We start from the raw sequence: 17,067 nt of genomic DNA on the forward strand, positions 1-17,067 counted from the left end.
TGACCACTTCCTTGGGGAGCCTGTTCCAGTGCCCAACCACCCTTTGAGTGAAGAACCTTTTACTAATATCCAGCCTAAACCTCCTCTGATGCAACTTCAGGCCATTCCCTTGGATTCTGTCACTGGTCACCAGAGAGAAGAGATCAGTACCTGCCCCCTCCACTTCTTGAGAAAGTTGAAGAGTACTGTGTGATCTCCCCTCATTTATATCCCAGATTTTTCTTGCACACACAGACTTTCCTGGAAAAGTTGAATTTTCTTTTACAGAAACTTTAGTAAAGTCAATTATGATGTAATGATGGATAGAAATAAATCGGTATTGGGTTTTTTTTACATGAATTGTAGTGTCTAAGAATAGCATTTAACTATTTCTGTTAAACTCCCAAATGTGAATATTTGTTTTCACTTTCAAAACCTGGTGGGGTTTAGAACTATCTTAAATATGAATGCTCCTACAGTGTAAAATAATGTATAAACAAACAAAAACAAGCCTAAAAGTAGTTAGTAATGTTTTATTTATTATTAGTTCCAGAACCCATACAAAAACCACATGAAGGACCTGGAGAGATGGGGAAGCCTGTGGTCATTCCTAAAGAGGAGCAAGAAAAAATGAAAGAAATGTTTAAAATAAATCAATTTAATTTAATGGCAAGTGAAATGATTGCACTCAACAGATCTTTACCTGATGTCAGGTTAGAAGGGTAAGTACTTTATGTTGTATCAAGAAGGTACTTTTGTTTAAATGAAGACTGTGCAAAGAGTAATCCAAAACAACAGTTCGGTTCTGTAAGATATAACCTTCAAGCAAACAGTTGGGTAATTTCCTATATATAGGATACTTACTGGTAAAATAAGATGGAACTGCAGAAAACCAGTTTTCTTCAGTGTTATTTAATTTTGAATCTGATTACAAGTATGAAACCCGTTCAGAGAATAGAAATTAATTTGGTTGAAGGAAAACAAAGTTAGTTAAGACTTGACATTTCAGGAAAAAGTTACTTATTTGAAAAATTCATGCACTGCTTCTAAGGAGGCAGTCTAAAATTCTGCATTATATAAAATAGAAAAGATTGGATGATGAGGAAAATCCTTTAAAATGTTGTTACCTAATGAAATGTGCAAAGCTTCATTTAGATTGCATTATAATGTTTTCTAATATCCATCTGGTTTGGTTTTGATCTTGCCTCTGAAATATTGATCCTGTCAGAGCTATTTGAGTCATAAGTAATTAAAAAGAAAATTGTAGCCTTGTTTTAAAGAAAACTGAGCTTCCATTACTCTCCTGGGACTCCTCTGACAAAGTAGCTGAGGACTCCCCCTTCCCCAGCCTCTCTTGTTTATGAACGGGACATTCAAGTTGAATATAGCTCATGAAACAAAATTTTCCCAATTATCTGCATTCTCATGCAATATTCAGATGCTATAGAAACCCTATTTCTTTAGAAGCTCTGCTTTGCTTCCATATACACAAGGCCTAGCTTCTGGATGAATTTGTTTTCATCTCCTACCTCAGAAGATTAATATTAAGAAAATGAGATGAAACTCTCTGTGCTTTTCTTTTTTTAATGAGTGTTAAAGAGCTGGTTTGTAGGTACCTTCATCTGTTGTGATGAAAGTGATTTTATGTAGTGTGTGAGTTCCTGGTAGTGCTGGTGTTCTTAATAATTGAGGCATATTTTTCAAAATACGATTTCACAATCTTGAATTAGTGTAACTTTTCAATCAATTTTCAGATATATTTTTGGTCAGATTTTTGGTCACTGCTTGTCTGTTACTCACTGTAGTGGAAGAATGCAAATCATGAACTTGCAGGTTTTCTTTCCAATCTGACAGATGTTGTTTGGTGGGGAGAGGTATATCCTTATCTCTTGTGTTATTGCTCTGGTCATTGTTGTAACTTGGCAATGGGATCTCTTGGATTTGTACAAATTCATATCTAATGTCTGCCCCCTTTTTCACAATCTATAGGGTAAGAAATTGCCTCCCTGTTAAGTGGTGACTTCCACTGGCAAAGAACTTGTAGTTAGGATTCTCAACTTGCTTTAGCTGCAAGGAAAATCATCTGCTTCATTGGGGAATTTTGTCAAAGCTGAGATACTAAGATGGGATTATTTCTGCATGTTTTTCTGGAAGAGCATAATGGAAGGAATTAACAAAAGTTTGGGGAAGCAATAGTTACAATTTTTGGTTATTTGGATGGTAAATAGAAGTAATGTCTTCATTATGACCCTGAAGTATGAAGAAATTAAATATCATCTTTTTTCAGCATTCATATTTGAAAACTTGCATGTATATATTCTACCATTTCCATAATGTAAGTGAAAAGATAAGAAAATAAATTTGTGGATCTAAAAAGTTGACATAATCAACTTCAAAATTAAGCTTTGTGAGGTCTAGACTTTAAATTAGCCAAAAATGGAAAGAGAAATTGTTACAAACTATTAAAAAAATATTGCCTAAGCATCACTCAAGCTTGCAGAAAAATGAAATTATAATTCTATAATTAAGTTTAGCTATAGGAAATTTTTGTCTTTCACACTTGGTTATGCTCTAGAATTATTGTGTTTTGCAGTAAGACAGGCATTGTAAGTTTTGTAATGTTGCATTTGCTTCTCTTTTCCATTTGTCTGGATACAATACTGTCACTGTACTCTGTGTGTGAAAGCGGAATCTTAGAATAAAATTTTGGGTAAAGTCTCAGGGCACAGTTGGATTTTCTGTTCTTGTAAATTCCTGTCAAATTTTTTAACATTTACTTTCTGTGTGCATTTTTTAGTAGATTTCGAGAGAAAAATTATTCCCAAAAATCTCCTTTGTCTTTTTTCAACATGTACTTTATAAGGTCATTCTAATTAAGAAGCTGGGGAGTGTGTTAGCATTTCCCCAGCAAATTTGAGAACAATACTGTCTTTACAATGAAAGAATATCTTAATCTGTATGGATGGATTAGTATTACTTTTCAAAAACGCTGTAACCATTTTCAGAATTGTTAAAACTATAAATATCCTCTGGTGTTATGTGTATGTCTTATGAAACTATCTGATTAGTCAAAATACTTAAAGGTCAGAAATGCTTTGTGGTGCATTAGTGGAATTACTTCTATTTTAACTTGTTCTATGTCCCTGGCTATATGTAAATAGTTTATGGAGAAGGAGAATGGGTAGTTTTTAATCATTCCTTACCACATTTATGTGCCTACGGAACAGCTGCCAGTAGCACTTTCAATCAAGATTTTGAAAAAGCTGGATATGTTCAAAGGCACACTTAGCTGTTCAACCATGTAATTATTTTCTTCACAGGTTTTGTGGGTTGCTTCCTTTAATGTGGTGTAGAGGGAAGATGTGATTATTTCAAGTCCTCTAATTCTCCAGCATGTCAGTTTTTCTGAAGTACAGAAGCCTGTAAAAGTTTTGCCTTACAGTTAATCATGGGAAAGCTGGTGGAATTAAGAGTGCCAGGACCAATTTGCCACATGTATTTAATGGGGATGGCACGACCTGTCAGCTGGAGAGCAACTTCTGAAGTAGTCTACATTATCCTTTAATTAATTTCTAGTTCTGCCGACCCCCCTGCCATCTGTGTGAAGACAAGGTCATTGGTGTACGTGCTTGGTCCTAGTGTTTTCATAGGTTAATCTCTACAGATGACCCACTCTGGGCATTCTGTTTATGTTTTGGCCAAGAAATTTTGTTCCCTTACTAGAAGAATAAAAATATGAGTCGTTTTAATAACTTCTAGGCACTTCTCTAGCTGAGGGAACTCCTCAGTACAGGACAGGTATGGACATTGACACCTCTTGTTCTGCTGAGCTGTGCCCTAGTGGTGTTAACAGGTTTATATTTATTTTTATTATTTGGCACAAAATTACTGATGCACATAAATGCCTTTAAAATCATTGACATATGCCTGAATTGCTAGTCACTTTGTATCTGAAACCAGAAACACTGTTCTACTTATTCTTCCATTATCCCAGCTGAATGTGTTTTGCTCAACAGAAAAAGCCAAACCAGAAGTAATTTTTTTAGCCTGGATATTTCCCTGAATCTGGACTCTAGGGCATGTTACTGTAACAAACTAATATGACAGACAGGGCTACAACCTCTGGAGGAAAGTTGTTGCTGGAGAATAAGCAGCTGGGCATACCAGATTGGTTTTAAATTGTTAATAGAATAATTCTTGTAAGCATGTCTTATTCTAGTCCATGAATCAGTCATCAAAGTGAGAGTTGATTCACAGTTGCCAGGAAAATATGCAGCTGTGGGTTTGACATGACAGCAGAGACTAGAAGATGGATGATTAGGAACACTAGAGTCTTGCCTTAATTTTGCTGAAGATGAGGGAGGCAACGAATAAAATAGGTGTCAATGACTAAAGTGCATGTTCAGCTGTGCCTGTGTGTCTTAGACTGATATTCAGGCTGGAAAGTAGGGTGGTTGAAAACATGAAATTTGCACAGGTCGTATGACTTGGTTTGGCTCTCAATACTTGTTGAAGGTGACTTTAGAAGCTAGTTTGCAAAATGAAGAATGAGTATAGTGTTCTAAGGCTGAGCTTTCCAGCCTGAATTCATTACAGAATAATTTGTGTAATATCTAAAACGTTTAAGTTGACATTTGTGTTCCTGTTGTGAGAGTTTAAACCAAATTCTGAGGTTTTTACATGTGAAAATGTAAGGATTTAAATCAAATTCTGAGGTTTTTACATGAGCAAAGATCTTCTTAAAACACTTTTCTTTTTCAGGCACAAGCAATCAAGGCTGGAAACAGTGGAGACATAGCTGGAACAGAATGATGTTGTTCATGTAAGCTCTGGTCCCCACTGGAGCTTATGATGCAGCACTAGGAGGGTGTCATATTTTGCAGGTTGAGATTTCTTGGAAGGGGGATGGGCTTCCCTAAGCAGACCTGAAGCAAGGAGAAGTATCCACTCTCCTTGCTGACACCTCAGCAACCCTTTCTCTAAGGCTGTAGGTTCTATAAAATTTGGCATAAAAGATCTTCCTTGCCGTTTTTCCTTAGTTGGTATAATTTTGCTAGAATCAGACATCTTATTATACCTCAGTTAGTTCTACATAAAGTTTGGGATCTTTTAACTGACCTTTTCTCAAACTGTCTGTATTCAGGAAGGTAGGTGTGGTGGTGTTTTGAGTGGTATAAGTCATGTTAGGGTATAATCAGAGTTTTTAGCCAGATGGCCCTACATATTTGAGTGAACTGGGTCTAAATCCATACAAACTATGACTTCAGCCACTTAAAGGAAAAAACAGAGTGCAGATCTCTGAGACCTTCAAGTGTAACTAGTACGTTAATGTTTTCAGTTTGTTATTATTGAAGGCTTTTTTTCTGAATCAAACTACCCTGCTCAGTTCCTGCTGCCAAGCTTACGTTCACAACCGGGAGGAAGTAGGCAGTTTTCTGGGTTAAAAGCCATTCTTCTGAGTTACATGTATGTTGTGGAGTTTATAGCAATTATGCTGGGCTTCTCTCTGATTAAGTCTAGTAGAATAGTAATTCTAACTATTTCTGTCATCTCTTTGATTAGAAAGAAGAGAATTTAGATTTAGGCACTGTTAATTGGATGATACAATATGATGCTTTTCTGTTATGAGACCACAATCAGGTTTTCATATCTGTGCTTTAAAAATGTAATGTTGATTTTAAGTATGAAATATGCACGTGAGAGTACGCGGGAATTTGGATTTCTCAAAACAAATTTATTTGCTGTATACTTTAGGATACTACAGTTGAATCAGAATATAACGGGTTCATAAAATTAACACAATCCCTGTGTGAAGAAAATATTTTGAGTAGATCTATTCATAGTAAAACTAGTAAAGGCACACAGGCAAGACTGTGCTTTTGGAACTCAAATGTGACATTTCACGGATTTTTTAGAATAACAGCTCTCGAGGTATTTGCTTCTATATGAGGCTTATGGAGGTGTGCTCGCTTTGCTTTTAGTTATTTCAATTCAGGAGAATAGCTAAGGGAGTAGTTTTATACTACATATAATCTGGTATAAACGTGGACTGCAGACAAAACAAGTTTCTCACTGCTTCTGTTGATAGTTATCTAATGATTGTGTGGCCTTGACATTCACTGACACCAAAAAGGGGAAAAAAGTATATTTTGTTGATTCAGCAAACTGAAGCAACACACATAGGAGTTGTATGACTACCAGATCTGGTGCAAAGAAGGGGATGGGACAAAACTGCAGTGGTGAAACATGGGTTTGTTGCTTTTGGCAGCAGCCCACAGTCACACCAGATTAGGTGCAATATGGTGGAAAAAAAGCTTTCCTACAGAACCTGTGTATTAAAACCCCATAAGGCCATGGGGATTTAAAAACCCCATAAATTGTGATATGCTTTTTGAACTTTTGGTATTCATTTAGCTCAGGTATTAGTGATGTAAAGATAATAAAAAAAGACCAAGTTGTCAACATAGGTGGTGGAAGACTTTAGGAGTTCATTTAACATTTTGATACATGCTAGAAATCCAGGCTCTTAATTAATGTGTCATCTATAAAGAAAATCTGCTGACCTGATCGCCAGGAATGTAACTTTCAGCAATGTCATGGAAGTCTGAAAGCATGTGAGGTATTAAAGACTTTACTGTCCTTTCAAGCAGGAATGTTTCTTTCATCTGGCTTTTGTGGTGCATATAGCTTGTTACTGGCCCCCTGTAGAATCAACGTTTGGAATTGTTCTTGGTCACGTTGATTTAGTGAATTAGCTGGAAGAAATTGCCTGTAACTCTTTTTCCTGGAGAAAGCTTAGAGGGGGAAAAAAGTCACTCTAAAAATCAGCTTGCTTCCTGTAAACTGTATTTTTTTCTTTTTTTTCTTTTTTCTTTTTTAATGCTGCATACACACATGTGTATATATGCACAAACACTTGACAATCCTCTTAGTTATGCTCCACCATGTCCTGAACTTTATTCAAATTGATGGGTCAGGTATGGAAAATATTTTGTCTAGAGATCTTAAGGTTCAGTTACAGTCTCTGAGGACAGAACTGGTTTTGCTTCTGTCAAGAGATACTTTCCTGTGATCGCTTTCAGGATAAGGAAATAGTCAATTGCAGTTATTATTATTTTTGTGAAGTTCTGCTTGAATTCTGTAACCACAATGGTTTTAAGAACCATTTTGGATTTTGTTTTCAGGGTTTAAAGAAGATTTCTACTTGATTCATGAGATAATGCGACCTTTCTTATATCCAAATCTTTGAGATCAGAAGAAAGGAAAGTTTCATACTCTTGATGTCAGGTAAATTATGTAATACTATTGAAGGCAGAAATGAAGCAGACTGCACTGAAATATTTAAATAAGAATAAGGGATTTGCCTGCATTCAAGGCACCTGTTCAGAAAAATTAATTGGAGTTGTGATATGAATTGTAGAGATGAAGACCTCTTTCTAAACTGAATTATTCTGATTTGATTGGAAGAAGCAGCTTCAGGGTAGTGTGAAGTTTTGTTGCAACCTTATCTGCAGTGCTTTCTCTTTGTGCTGCTGCAAGTTAAAGCTGTGGTTGTATGCAAAGTCTGTAGTGAAACGTGGTTTGACCTGTAAAAACAGCCAGTGATTCCATCTTTCTCAGAAGTACTACTTTTAATCCCTATAGCTGTTTTGCTTCTGTATGAAAATCAGATCTTTATCCAACTTGATTGTCTTCAGTTTGGGAGCTTGGAGCATTCTTAAAATTTACATAGGAAGCAGATTTATTAACACCCTTGTTTAAATGATATTAGGAGGCTGCTGCTTATATCCAGGAAAGACTGAGTTAGTGTTTACCAGAAACACACCCCTTGACTTGAGTCCTCGTGATTTGTACTGTAGTGTTTTGACACTTTTTCTGCCACCCTACTACAGGGCATTCTCCTCTGATGGAAATGTAGGTCAGTCTCAGCAGCTTCAGGGTGGCTCTCAGACTCTTATTTCAAAACTGGTTTCACCCATGATTTAAGTGGAGAGGAGGTTTTTTGTTGGGCATAGCTGTGCCTCAGCTTTGTTACATTAACTTTATTGCGGGCTATAACTTCAGGCATATGAACAGGTAAGCAATGAAATACTGACATTTTATGGCACTGCAGTGATATTCATCAGATATCAGTAATTAAACGTGAGGTTTCATGAGAGGAGTTCAGATTTTCTGATTTTGTTTTCTATCGATCAGGAATTAACTTTAATAACCTCAAAGGACAATAAATGTGTATTTTCAAGTCAAAGGATGCTTACTTTCCAGAGACTCTCAATATATTTTAATACTGAAGTGTATGCTGCTTGTACTGCCTCTGTAATATTAAATAGATTTATTACAGGGGCTGTGCTGTGTAGTATTTCCTCAAAACTTCAGCTCTAACCTGATTTTCAGGAAGACTTGGATTATTCCTATGTGTCATTGTCAAATTTAAGTTTTAAGATGCAGTTTATTTATAACTGCAGTTTTTATTTTTAACTGTTGTTTGTAGTATTCAGGATAAAAGATTGTACTAAATTTGTAAGATAACTAAAGATACTCCCCTTCCCGCCTCAATCTGTTGCTAGTACAGCTTTCAAAAACGCATTGGCACTGTGTTGTCATGATCCAATGTCATGAGCACCAATCTGAGCCCCACTGGAATTTCCTAACTGAGCTACTTAGTGCACAGGAGACACTTTTACTTTCATCACATCTCTGTCCTTTATCAGAGCGCTTTGGGCTGCATGCATTGGTCTAGAAAACAAGGATTGCATACATATTTTACTGCTGTTAATGTTTTTGAGCCACAATAAATTATTGCTCATGACTTGTTTCTTTGAAAGGCTGGTGGAATCTGGGAATAAAATTGATATCAGTTATAGCAAATCATGGCTCAGGTAGTGTCTGAGTCTATTAATTTTCATGATTAGTTAGGCATGAGTGGCCTTGTTTCGAAAAACCCATATTCAAAAAAAAATGTTCCTATGTTAACTTGTTCTGATTTCTCCTCTGTGGAGAATAACATGTTGGCAGTATCAGAAGGGATAGAGATTTGTCCTGTAGTATTTAGAAATTCAGCATTTATTTCTAATGCAGGATATAATTGTGACCTCATCTTTCTAGAAAATGACCTACAATTTATTTCGTGATCTGTCTCAGTGAATGAGATTTTCCTCATTGTGTTTGCTGCATAAACATTATGGTAGCATATAACTGATTTCCTACAAGACCTCTACGCTGTTTGTAGCTTTGTTTGGGGTGTGACATTTTTTGGTTGATGAAGCAAAAGTATTTAAGAGTTATGCGAATATTAAATCCTGGTTTTTTTTTTTACTTTCAGAAATGATTTAACATGACTGAAGGGTGTGCAAACAGATCATTGCTAAGAATGTAAATATTTGTCTTTTAAGGTTTTACAATATTAAACATGTAGCACTCAATCTTGGGTTTTCGGGATAGTTTCTAAGTAAATTGATCCGTGAATACAATTTCATAATAGTGATAAAATGCCAAGTGATATTCTGTAATAAGATGGCTGCGTTTTTTTAAGGTAACATTTGGGGCATTTGTCAAAGAACCAACAGTAAAGAAAGAGGTGACATGAGGATAGTGAAGGGTGATGTCCCGAGTTCCTGGCGTGTCTGCATCTTGTGTGTGCCGATGGCTAGAGTGGGTAAGCTTTATTGACCTCCATGTTAGTCACTGAGCAGAGCAGATAGGTATTAGAAGAATTTCACCTTCTGATGGGTTCAATTGAAGGATCTTGTGTGATCACCTAGATTTCTTCTGTCCCTCCAGTGGTGAAGTATGTCTTTTTTCTCATTCCTTCACTGACATGAGGGAAGAGAGGCTTCCAGTTCTGCCAGATGTGGAGGAGGATTGAGTGTGTATGGTTGTCGTCTTGTAGAAAGTGCAAAATGAAAAGTTGTCTTCCTTCTATGCAAGATAGTGCTGAAATAGCAATTAAACTCTGAGATTTAATGACTTAATTTTATTTGGACAGAATTGCCTTACTTGTTGTCTCTTCTGGTTATTTTTGTAATGTCTCCTGTGGACTATTTGTACTCTGGGCTGAAAGAGAAAATAGGAAAGCAGTTTATTCAGAGGCTCTTCAGGTGCATTTGAAGTAGCATCAGATAGTTTTCAAGTGGCTATACTTAATCCACTGAATAAAATTCTCTGAGTTTTTTTTTTCTCAATGTCATCATGTAAAGCATGCAGAGCTTATATGTAAGACTCAACTAACACCTTCACAAAGAGTCACAATAATGGAGAAGCATAACAGAACTCACAGTTGTTTTTAACCTTTCATTTTAAAAACTTTTTTAATGGGTTTAAAATTTTGAAATCTGGCTACAGGGTGTTAGGGACAACAACATGTATTTGTTTTGCCATCACTTCTCCTTTAGCAGTGTTATACAGTTATATGTTTGGATCTGTCTACCTTTTTTGCTTTTAGTCCATTGAACTTGACTTCAATTTATGAAGGATTCTGACCTTTTACACTGCCATGTGGTCTTGGGGAGATATGGACATAGGAATAACTATGTAGTTATAATGAACTGGGCCAAGCTATTCTCATAGAATCATAGAATGGTTTGGGTTGGAAGGGACCTTAAAGATCTTCTAGTTCCAACCCCCCTGCCACAGGCAGGGACACCTTCCACTAGACCAGGTTGCTCAAAACCCCATCCAGTCTGGCCTTGAACACTTCCAGTGAGGGCATATCCACAACTTCTCTGGACAACCTGTTCCACTGCCTTACCACCCTCACTGTAAAGAATTTCTTCCTAATATCCAATCTAAGCCTACTCTCTCAATTTAAAGCTGTTCTCCCTTGTTCTATCACTGCAGCACTTTGTAAAAAGTCCCTCTCCAGCTTTCTTGTACCCCCTTTAGGTAGTGGGAGTTGCTATAAGGTCTTTCCAGACACTTTTCTTCTCCAGACTGAACAATCCCAGCTCTCTCTGACTTTCTTCGTAGGAGAAGTACTCCAGCCTTCTGATCATATTAGTGGCCCTCCTCTGGACTCTCTCTAACAAGAGCATGTCCTTCTTACGTTGGAGGCCCCAGAGCAGAATGCAGTACTCAATATTCTAAATATATGATGCAAAATTGTAAAACGATGAAATTCTGTGAAGAATGTATAGGAACACCTTACAGAGCTCAGAGAGGGTCTTTATAGTCCTGTGGCTTCTTCATAAAACAACTTTGAGAAGTCTAGCTTCTACACTTAATTATTTTTTCTCAGATCTAATTTTGGTGGAACATTAAAAATCTTTGACAATTTAAATTTTATTTCCTATGTAATTTTCCACTTTATTTCTGCTGTGGTTTGACCCCAACCAGCAACTAAACCTCATGCAGCCACTTGCTCACTCCCCCCACAGTGGGCTGGGGAGAGAATTGGAAGGGTAAAAGTGAAAATTTGTATATTGAGATAGACAGTTTAATCAGGAAAGCAAAAGCCACGCACACAAGCAAAGCAAAACAGGGAATTCATTCAGTGCTTCCCATGGGCAGGCAGGTGTTCAGCCATCCTCAGGAAAGCAGAGCTCTATCACATGTCACAATGACTTTGGAAGGTAAATGCCATCACTCTGAATATCTCCCTGCTTTCCTTCTTCTCCCCCCATCTGTATATACTGAGTATGACGGCATATGGTATGGAATGTTCTTCGGGTCATCTGGGGTCACCTGTCCCAGCTGTGTCCCTTCCTAGCTTCTTGTGCACCCTCAGCCTCCTGGCTGGTGGGGTAAGGTGAGTAACAGAAAAGTTCTTGACTCTGTGTAAGCAGTGCTCAGCAGGGATGGAAACATCCTTGAATTGTCGATGTTGTTTTCATCACAAATTCAAAACATGGCCCCTTATTATCTACTGTGGAGAAATTAACTCTACTCCAGCCAAAACCAGCACAATTTCCTAATTACATGAAAGCAAGAAATCAAATACTGGGGAATAATACAAGGCTAATGCAGCTTGAAAAGGGGGATTTCAGTGCATGAGATAGAGACTTGCTATGAAATTAAGAACATAATTGTTTTGAGCATGGTAATGTGTACATCAAGAAATGTAGACTGATTAGGATTTTTGTCTTGATCGTATTTTAACAATCTGGTCTATTCTTTTTCTGTGTCTTTAGGTAATAGGACAGTAAGTCTCTGCTTGTATTTAAAATGTCTGACATTTTGGGGGAGTTTCCACAATCTAAATAATAAATGGAGTCACATTAGCTGAGAGTTTTCATGGTGAATGCTGTAGATTAAGGAAAGGATGATGTATTCCATGTGGATATTCTCATCTGCTGTTTGGAGTCTTCATTAAATTACCAGAGATGGTATGCCTTCCTAATATTATGCACTCAATTTTAAAACTGTTTGAGGCGTGATTCAACAAAAGGAACATAATATATTAGTAGGTCATTAAAATTCAAATTGTCCTTAATTCATAGCCTATGTGTCATACCCCTCATGGTTATATTCTGCCTCTAACATTGCATAACTGTTGGTTGAAGCTAATGCTTTATTTTAAATTCTATAGTACTCCCTTTCTGGGATAATTTGTTTACAAATGAAAGACAAAAGGGATTCTTAATTTAAATGTTTGTTAATAAGAATAAAACATGAGGTTTACATAGAATGCTAATGTCTAATCACAGGCATCAAGTGTTCTATTTTATTTGTCTTATGTTCTGCAGCGATATATTCCAGAGCGGAAGGAGTTATCAGTGCTTTCAAAATTAAAAACAAGAGGTTTTATTTGTGTGTATTCACAACAATTTGTACAAATATAGCTAAAAGGTATATGCAGAGAGACAAGTAAAAGGAGTATTAAAACCCAGATTTCATACTCTTAATTCTTTCATTTATCCTGCCTGCATCAGTGAATCTTTCCAGAATAATTTCATACCAAACACTTTATTAAGAAGAGCATTCGAAAATGTCAAGCCAGTTTTGTTATGAAACATCCTTGTGTTATGCATGGCAGCCTTTTACATCTTGGTAAACAAGTGTTATGGTTTAAACCCAGCCAGCACCCAAGTACCAGACCATGGTCACTCTTAGATTCTTACCCCAGAAAGCATTGATCTCTGGGGGTGAGAATGGGCAAGGAGGATGTTCACCTTCTGTAGGAGGGGCAATAGGAATGCCTTACAAGGGGCCAGGGTTGTCCCCAAAAAATTTTGGAAACCTTCCTCTTGGTGCTAAAAAGTTCCCCTTCAAAGACAGATCTCAAGTGTTGTACTATATTTATACTTCAGAAAGTGTAATGGTGTATAAACGCTGTAGTCCCTGATCATGTGGCTGACATTTTTAACAGTTCATTAATTTGAGCTCAGTGAAATAAAATCTTCTGTAAAACCATGATAAAAGGCAAGGCTGGAGATGAGAGATTTCATACTTTGGTAGTGGATCCTGTGGCTACCCCAGCATGATATTCCTGGTGAATGACACATTGTTACTGCTTTTTATAGAGAACTGCTAACAGGCTTCTCTTGACTTTTTTACAACTATACTTCCAAAAAGCAGAGGAACAATTGGTGGATTTGTATTACTATTGTAGCTGGAGGTCTACAATCAGACACACTTATTTTCTGGTCTAGGGAGCAGTGCAGTAGAAGGAATAAACCATCTTGTTTTTAAAATAGCAAAATAGACTGAACAAGTGGCAAACATGGGGATAAAATTATTTGGTTTGTGATCGAATTTTTCATCTGAAATTGATAGCATTTTTTTGAAAAACTATTCTATTTTTCAAAGGATACCAAAGAAATAACTTTTTCAGTTGGCATGCTTTGCAATTTTTTTTATACGCAAAATAAATTGGGATAACACAGAGATATATGCAGATTTTCATAAAGATTTTATAATGTTCAGTTCACTGTGATAAATAATTAAATGTGGCCATAGTTGTATAATAAGTAAGTATAATATTGAAGACAGATAGTGCCTGATCCTACTGCTTCAATTCTTAGAAATGAAAAATGATTCCACAGAAGCTCTTGCAGACATTCTTTGTTTGTACCCAGGCTTACTGATCTCTTCTGAGATATCTGTGCACACTGGGCTTTTGTCACCACCTCAGAGCTGAAATGCCAATGTGCTGTGAGAGCTGCTCTCTCTGAGAAGAGCTCTGGCTAGCCAAGTTATCCAGCAAATAAAATATTCATGTTGGGAGCCTAGTTCTGGCTGACTTTCACTGGTTGGCATGGTATTGGATGCTGACACCACGATCCTGTATCAGCAGGCTGATCCTTCAGTATTGTTTTTGTATGTTTAGGGTAGAGGATATGCACCGTGTACTGCTCAAGCGCTGGGACTGTGCTTGATGTTAGGATGATAGTCATGAATACTTGTTAATGTATTTTAGTAGCATTTGGATCAGGTTACATTACAGTGACCTGAGTAAAAAATTTGAGATCTAATAAAAGCTTTTTTGTTGGAATGCAGCTCCACTGAATATATTTCTTTTTCTGCTTCAATGTTTTTCCTTGTGTTTGAGATATGCATATATATCTCTTTAACTTTGATTCTTAAAAGATTTAGTACTGTCAAATCTTGTGTAAGTAATTGTGTGTGATTTTGAATGTGCAGGAGGAACAGATCTGTGCAGGGAACACTTAAATTTGCGTGGTTATCTTTTTAGAACAGAATTGCCTTTTTTCAGAACTGTGATCAGTACTTTGTGTACAGTGTATTGATTTTCGTAGAAGATACTGAAAATATCTCTTGTTTTAAAAAATATCATTGTAGAATGTAAAAATGTTGGCTGAATGTGGAATTACTTGGAGTGTATGTCATAGATTGTATCAATGCCGTGTATATACTGTTAGCAGAGCTAGACCTATGGTCTTCCATGCTAACTTTGGCATGTGAGCATAATTCTCTTTTAATCTGATGAATCTTTATAGCACTTAAACATTTATACAATGAAGTGGGAAAACTCTGCTTTTTATGTAATATAATCACATTAAATTATGAAATATACTTAACTCACTGGTACTGTAGGTAGTATGTGTTTAGTCTCAGCTTTTTCCAAACATCAGCTGTATCCAGAATTCTTTACCTCTTTTAGTCATTTAGTTTAGTTCATTATATACCTTTATTACATTTACTTCCTAGTTTAAATTTGCCATTTTTTATCTTGTGTCTCTTCATTCCCCTTCTGTCCCAGTTACAGTTACTAGAGTTTCCCCTTTGCCCTCTGAGGAAATGCAGGCCTAAAGGAGGGGCTTGGATTAGTGTATCTGAACATACTACACAAAACGGGTAGCAGAAATAAATCATCTGTTACCATACTCTCTGGATCCCTTTCCCCACCCACGACGTGGGGGAGCCCAGTTTTAGTTCCATCTCCATCTGAAGAACCATTCCGACGTCTTGAGGGATGGGGAAAGGGAACTCCAGGGATTTCTTCAGGGGTTTCAGGTCCTGAGCCTGGAGGGGAGAGGTACCCCCCCCTTCCCCCCATGCAGGTGGCCCCATGGCAGGCACAGAGACAGCACACCGAGCGTGGAGAGGAGGCAAGAGGGTGTTTATTGCTGGGGATGTTACATTTATAGGGTTTAGGAGGATTCCCAGAGTAACCAATTGGAAGTCTCAAGGGGCTTACAGGAACACCCAATCACAGGAAGGGGTTAACAAGGTCCAATGAAACACCTTAGGACATCTTCCCAGGACATTCCTGCATGGGAGATAACAGTTACTGGGGGGGGTGTTGGGAAGAAGAAACACGTGTTTACAAAGAGACCACCAAAAGCCATTTTAAGACATGTTTAAACAAGTTTCTCATCAGATTCAGTGCTACAATACTCTGTTAGTAGTATGGATTTCTGTTTGATTTCTAGAATTGGTTATTGAATTTTATGTTCTTCTTTTGGAGTGGTAGGTTGGAATACGTAGATGCACGCATGGAAGTCATGGTGGTTGATAGGTAAAGATATGAATCTGTGCACTGTTTGCTCCTTTGCCATACTTTGCATACAGTTGATGCATAGAGGAATGCTAATATTAATACTCAGAGATAAACCTCAGACTTGCAGCTCTAACTGAAGGCTTGACCTTCGCAAATGCATGCTTTATTTTTATTTGTAGGTGTAAAACGAAGGTGTATGCAGACAACCTTCCCACAACAAGTGTCGTCATTGTTTTTCACAATGAAGCTTGGAGCACACTTCTACGAACTGTTCACAGTGTGATAAACCGGTCACCACGACACATGCTGGAAGAAATCGTCCTTGTCGATGATGCCAGTGAAAGAGGTAAAGATGATGTTGGTTCTTTAGCTTGCTGCTCTTTTTATTTCAAAAATTGACGCTGACTTTATGTAGGCTTAGCCCTCCTCAGCAAAACACATTTGCTGGGGCAGGGGAAGGCAAAGGGAGCAACACCCATTTTGAAATACAGATGGATCATTCTGCACTGAAAGCCAGTGTAAGTTTATCTGTCTGTTTACTTTTCTGTCGACAGTGTAGAGCTTGTGTTTGCTAGCAGGTTTATCCTATTATAGCTTTCATGTTTTGCTTTTAGAATTTTAGCACATTTATAAAGCTTGAGGGCATTTAGTAGTAGAATCACCTGGTGAATAATAGCAAAGGCAACTGTTTGTTACACATATCTGAATTTACTATCACTACCACCATTAGGCTTGGCATTCAGAGGAATTAATTTTGATTATTCAGTTCATGGGAAGTGAAAATTGAGTTTCTATGCTGTTAGAGGTTCCATTTCTTGATAATAGTGCTCCAGATGAAAGCTTCATGCTACAGAATGGAACTTGCCATGTGTAATAGGCAAAACTTGAGCTGATTTTTTTTCTTAAAATGTAATATTATTTAGATTATACTCTTCATAGTATTTTTAAATTACAGTATATTAGAAATAAAAATAATATGCTAGACAACACTAAAAATTTCATTTTGTTTGATATTTGGCTTGTTCTTTGCTTAATCTTTCTTGGTGTTATGGGTTATAAAGTATAACTTGGATTTTTTTTTTCTTGTTTTGTAAATGGACATGAAAGGGTATTACAGTTTTTTTCATCTAAAACATTTCTGTATTTTTATATTGAATCACCCCTTTTTCTGTATTTCTATTTTGAAAGTT

At 36.9% G+C, this 17,067-nt stretch overlaps 1 protein-coding gene across 4 annotated transcripts in view; it reads left to right on the forward strand.

Annotated features, from left to right (window-relative positions):
• GALNT1 (polypeptide N-acetylgalactosaminyltransferase 1) overlaps nt 1-17,067 on the forward strand; it is an 88,756-nt gene that overhangs the window by 48,635 nt on the left and 23,054 nt on the right. For all 4 annotated transcript variants that reach the window (XM_018070074.2, XM_018070073.2, XM_018070076.2 and 1 more), the window contains 2 exons: nt 527-701; nt 16,057-16,223. In XM_018070074.2, the coding sequence (XP_017925563.1) occupies nt 527-701; nt 16,057-16,223 (342 nt within the window). The remainder of the gene's footprint in view (nt 1-526; nt 702-16,056; nt 16,224-17,067) is intronic.

Source organism: Manacus vitellinus, unplaced genomic scaffold (assembly GCF_001715985.3).
Source record: "Manacus vitellinus isolate BGI_N305 unplaced genomic scaffold, ASM171598v3 scaffold_17_pilon, whole genome shotgun sequence".
Lineage (NCBI taxonomy): Eukaryota > Metazoa > Chordata > Aves > Passeriformes > Pipridae > Manacus > Manacus vitellinus.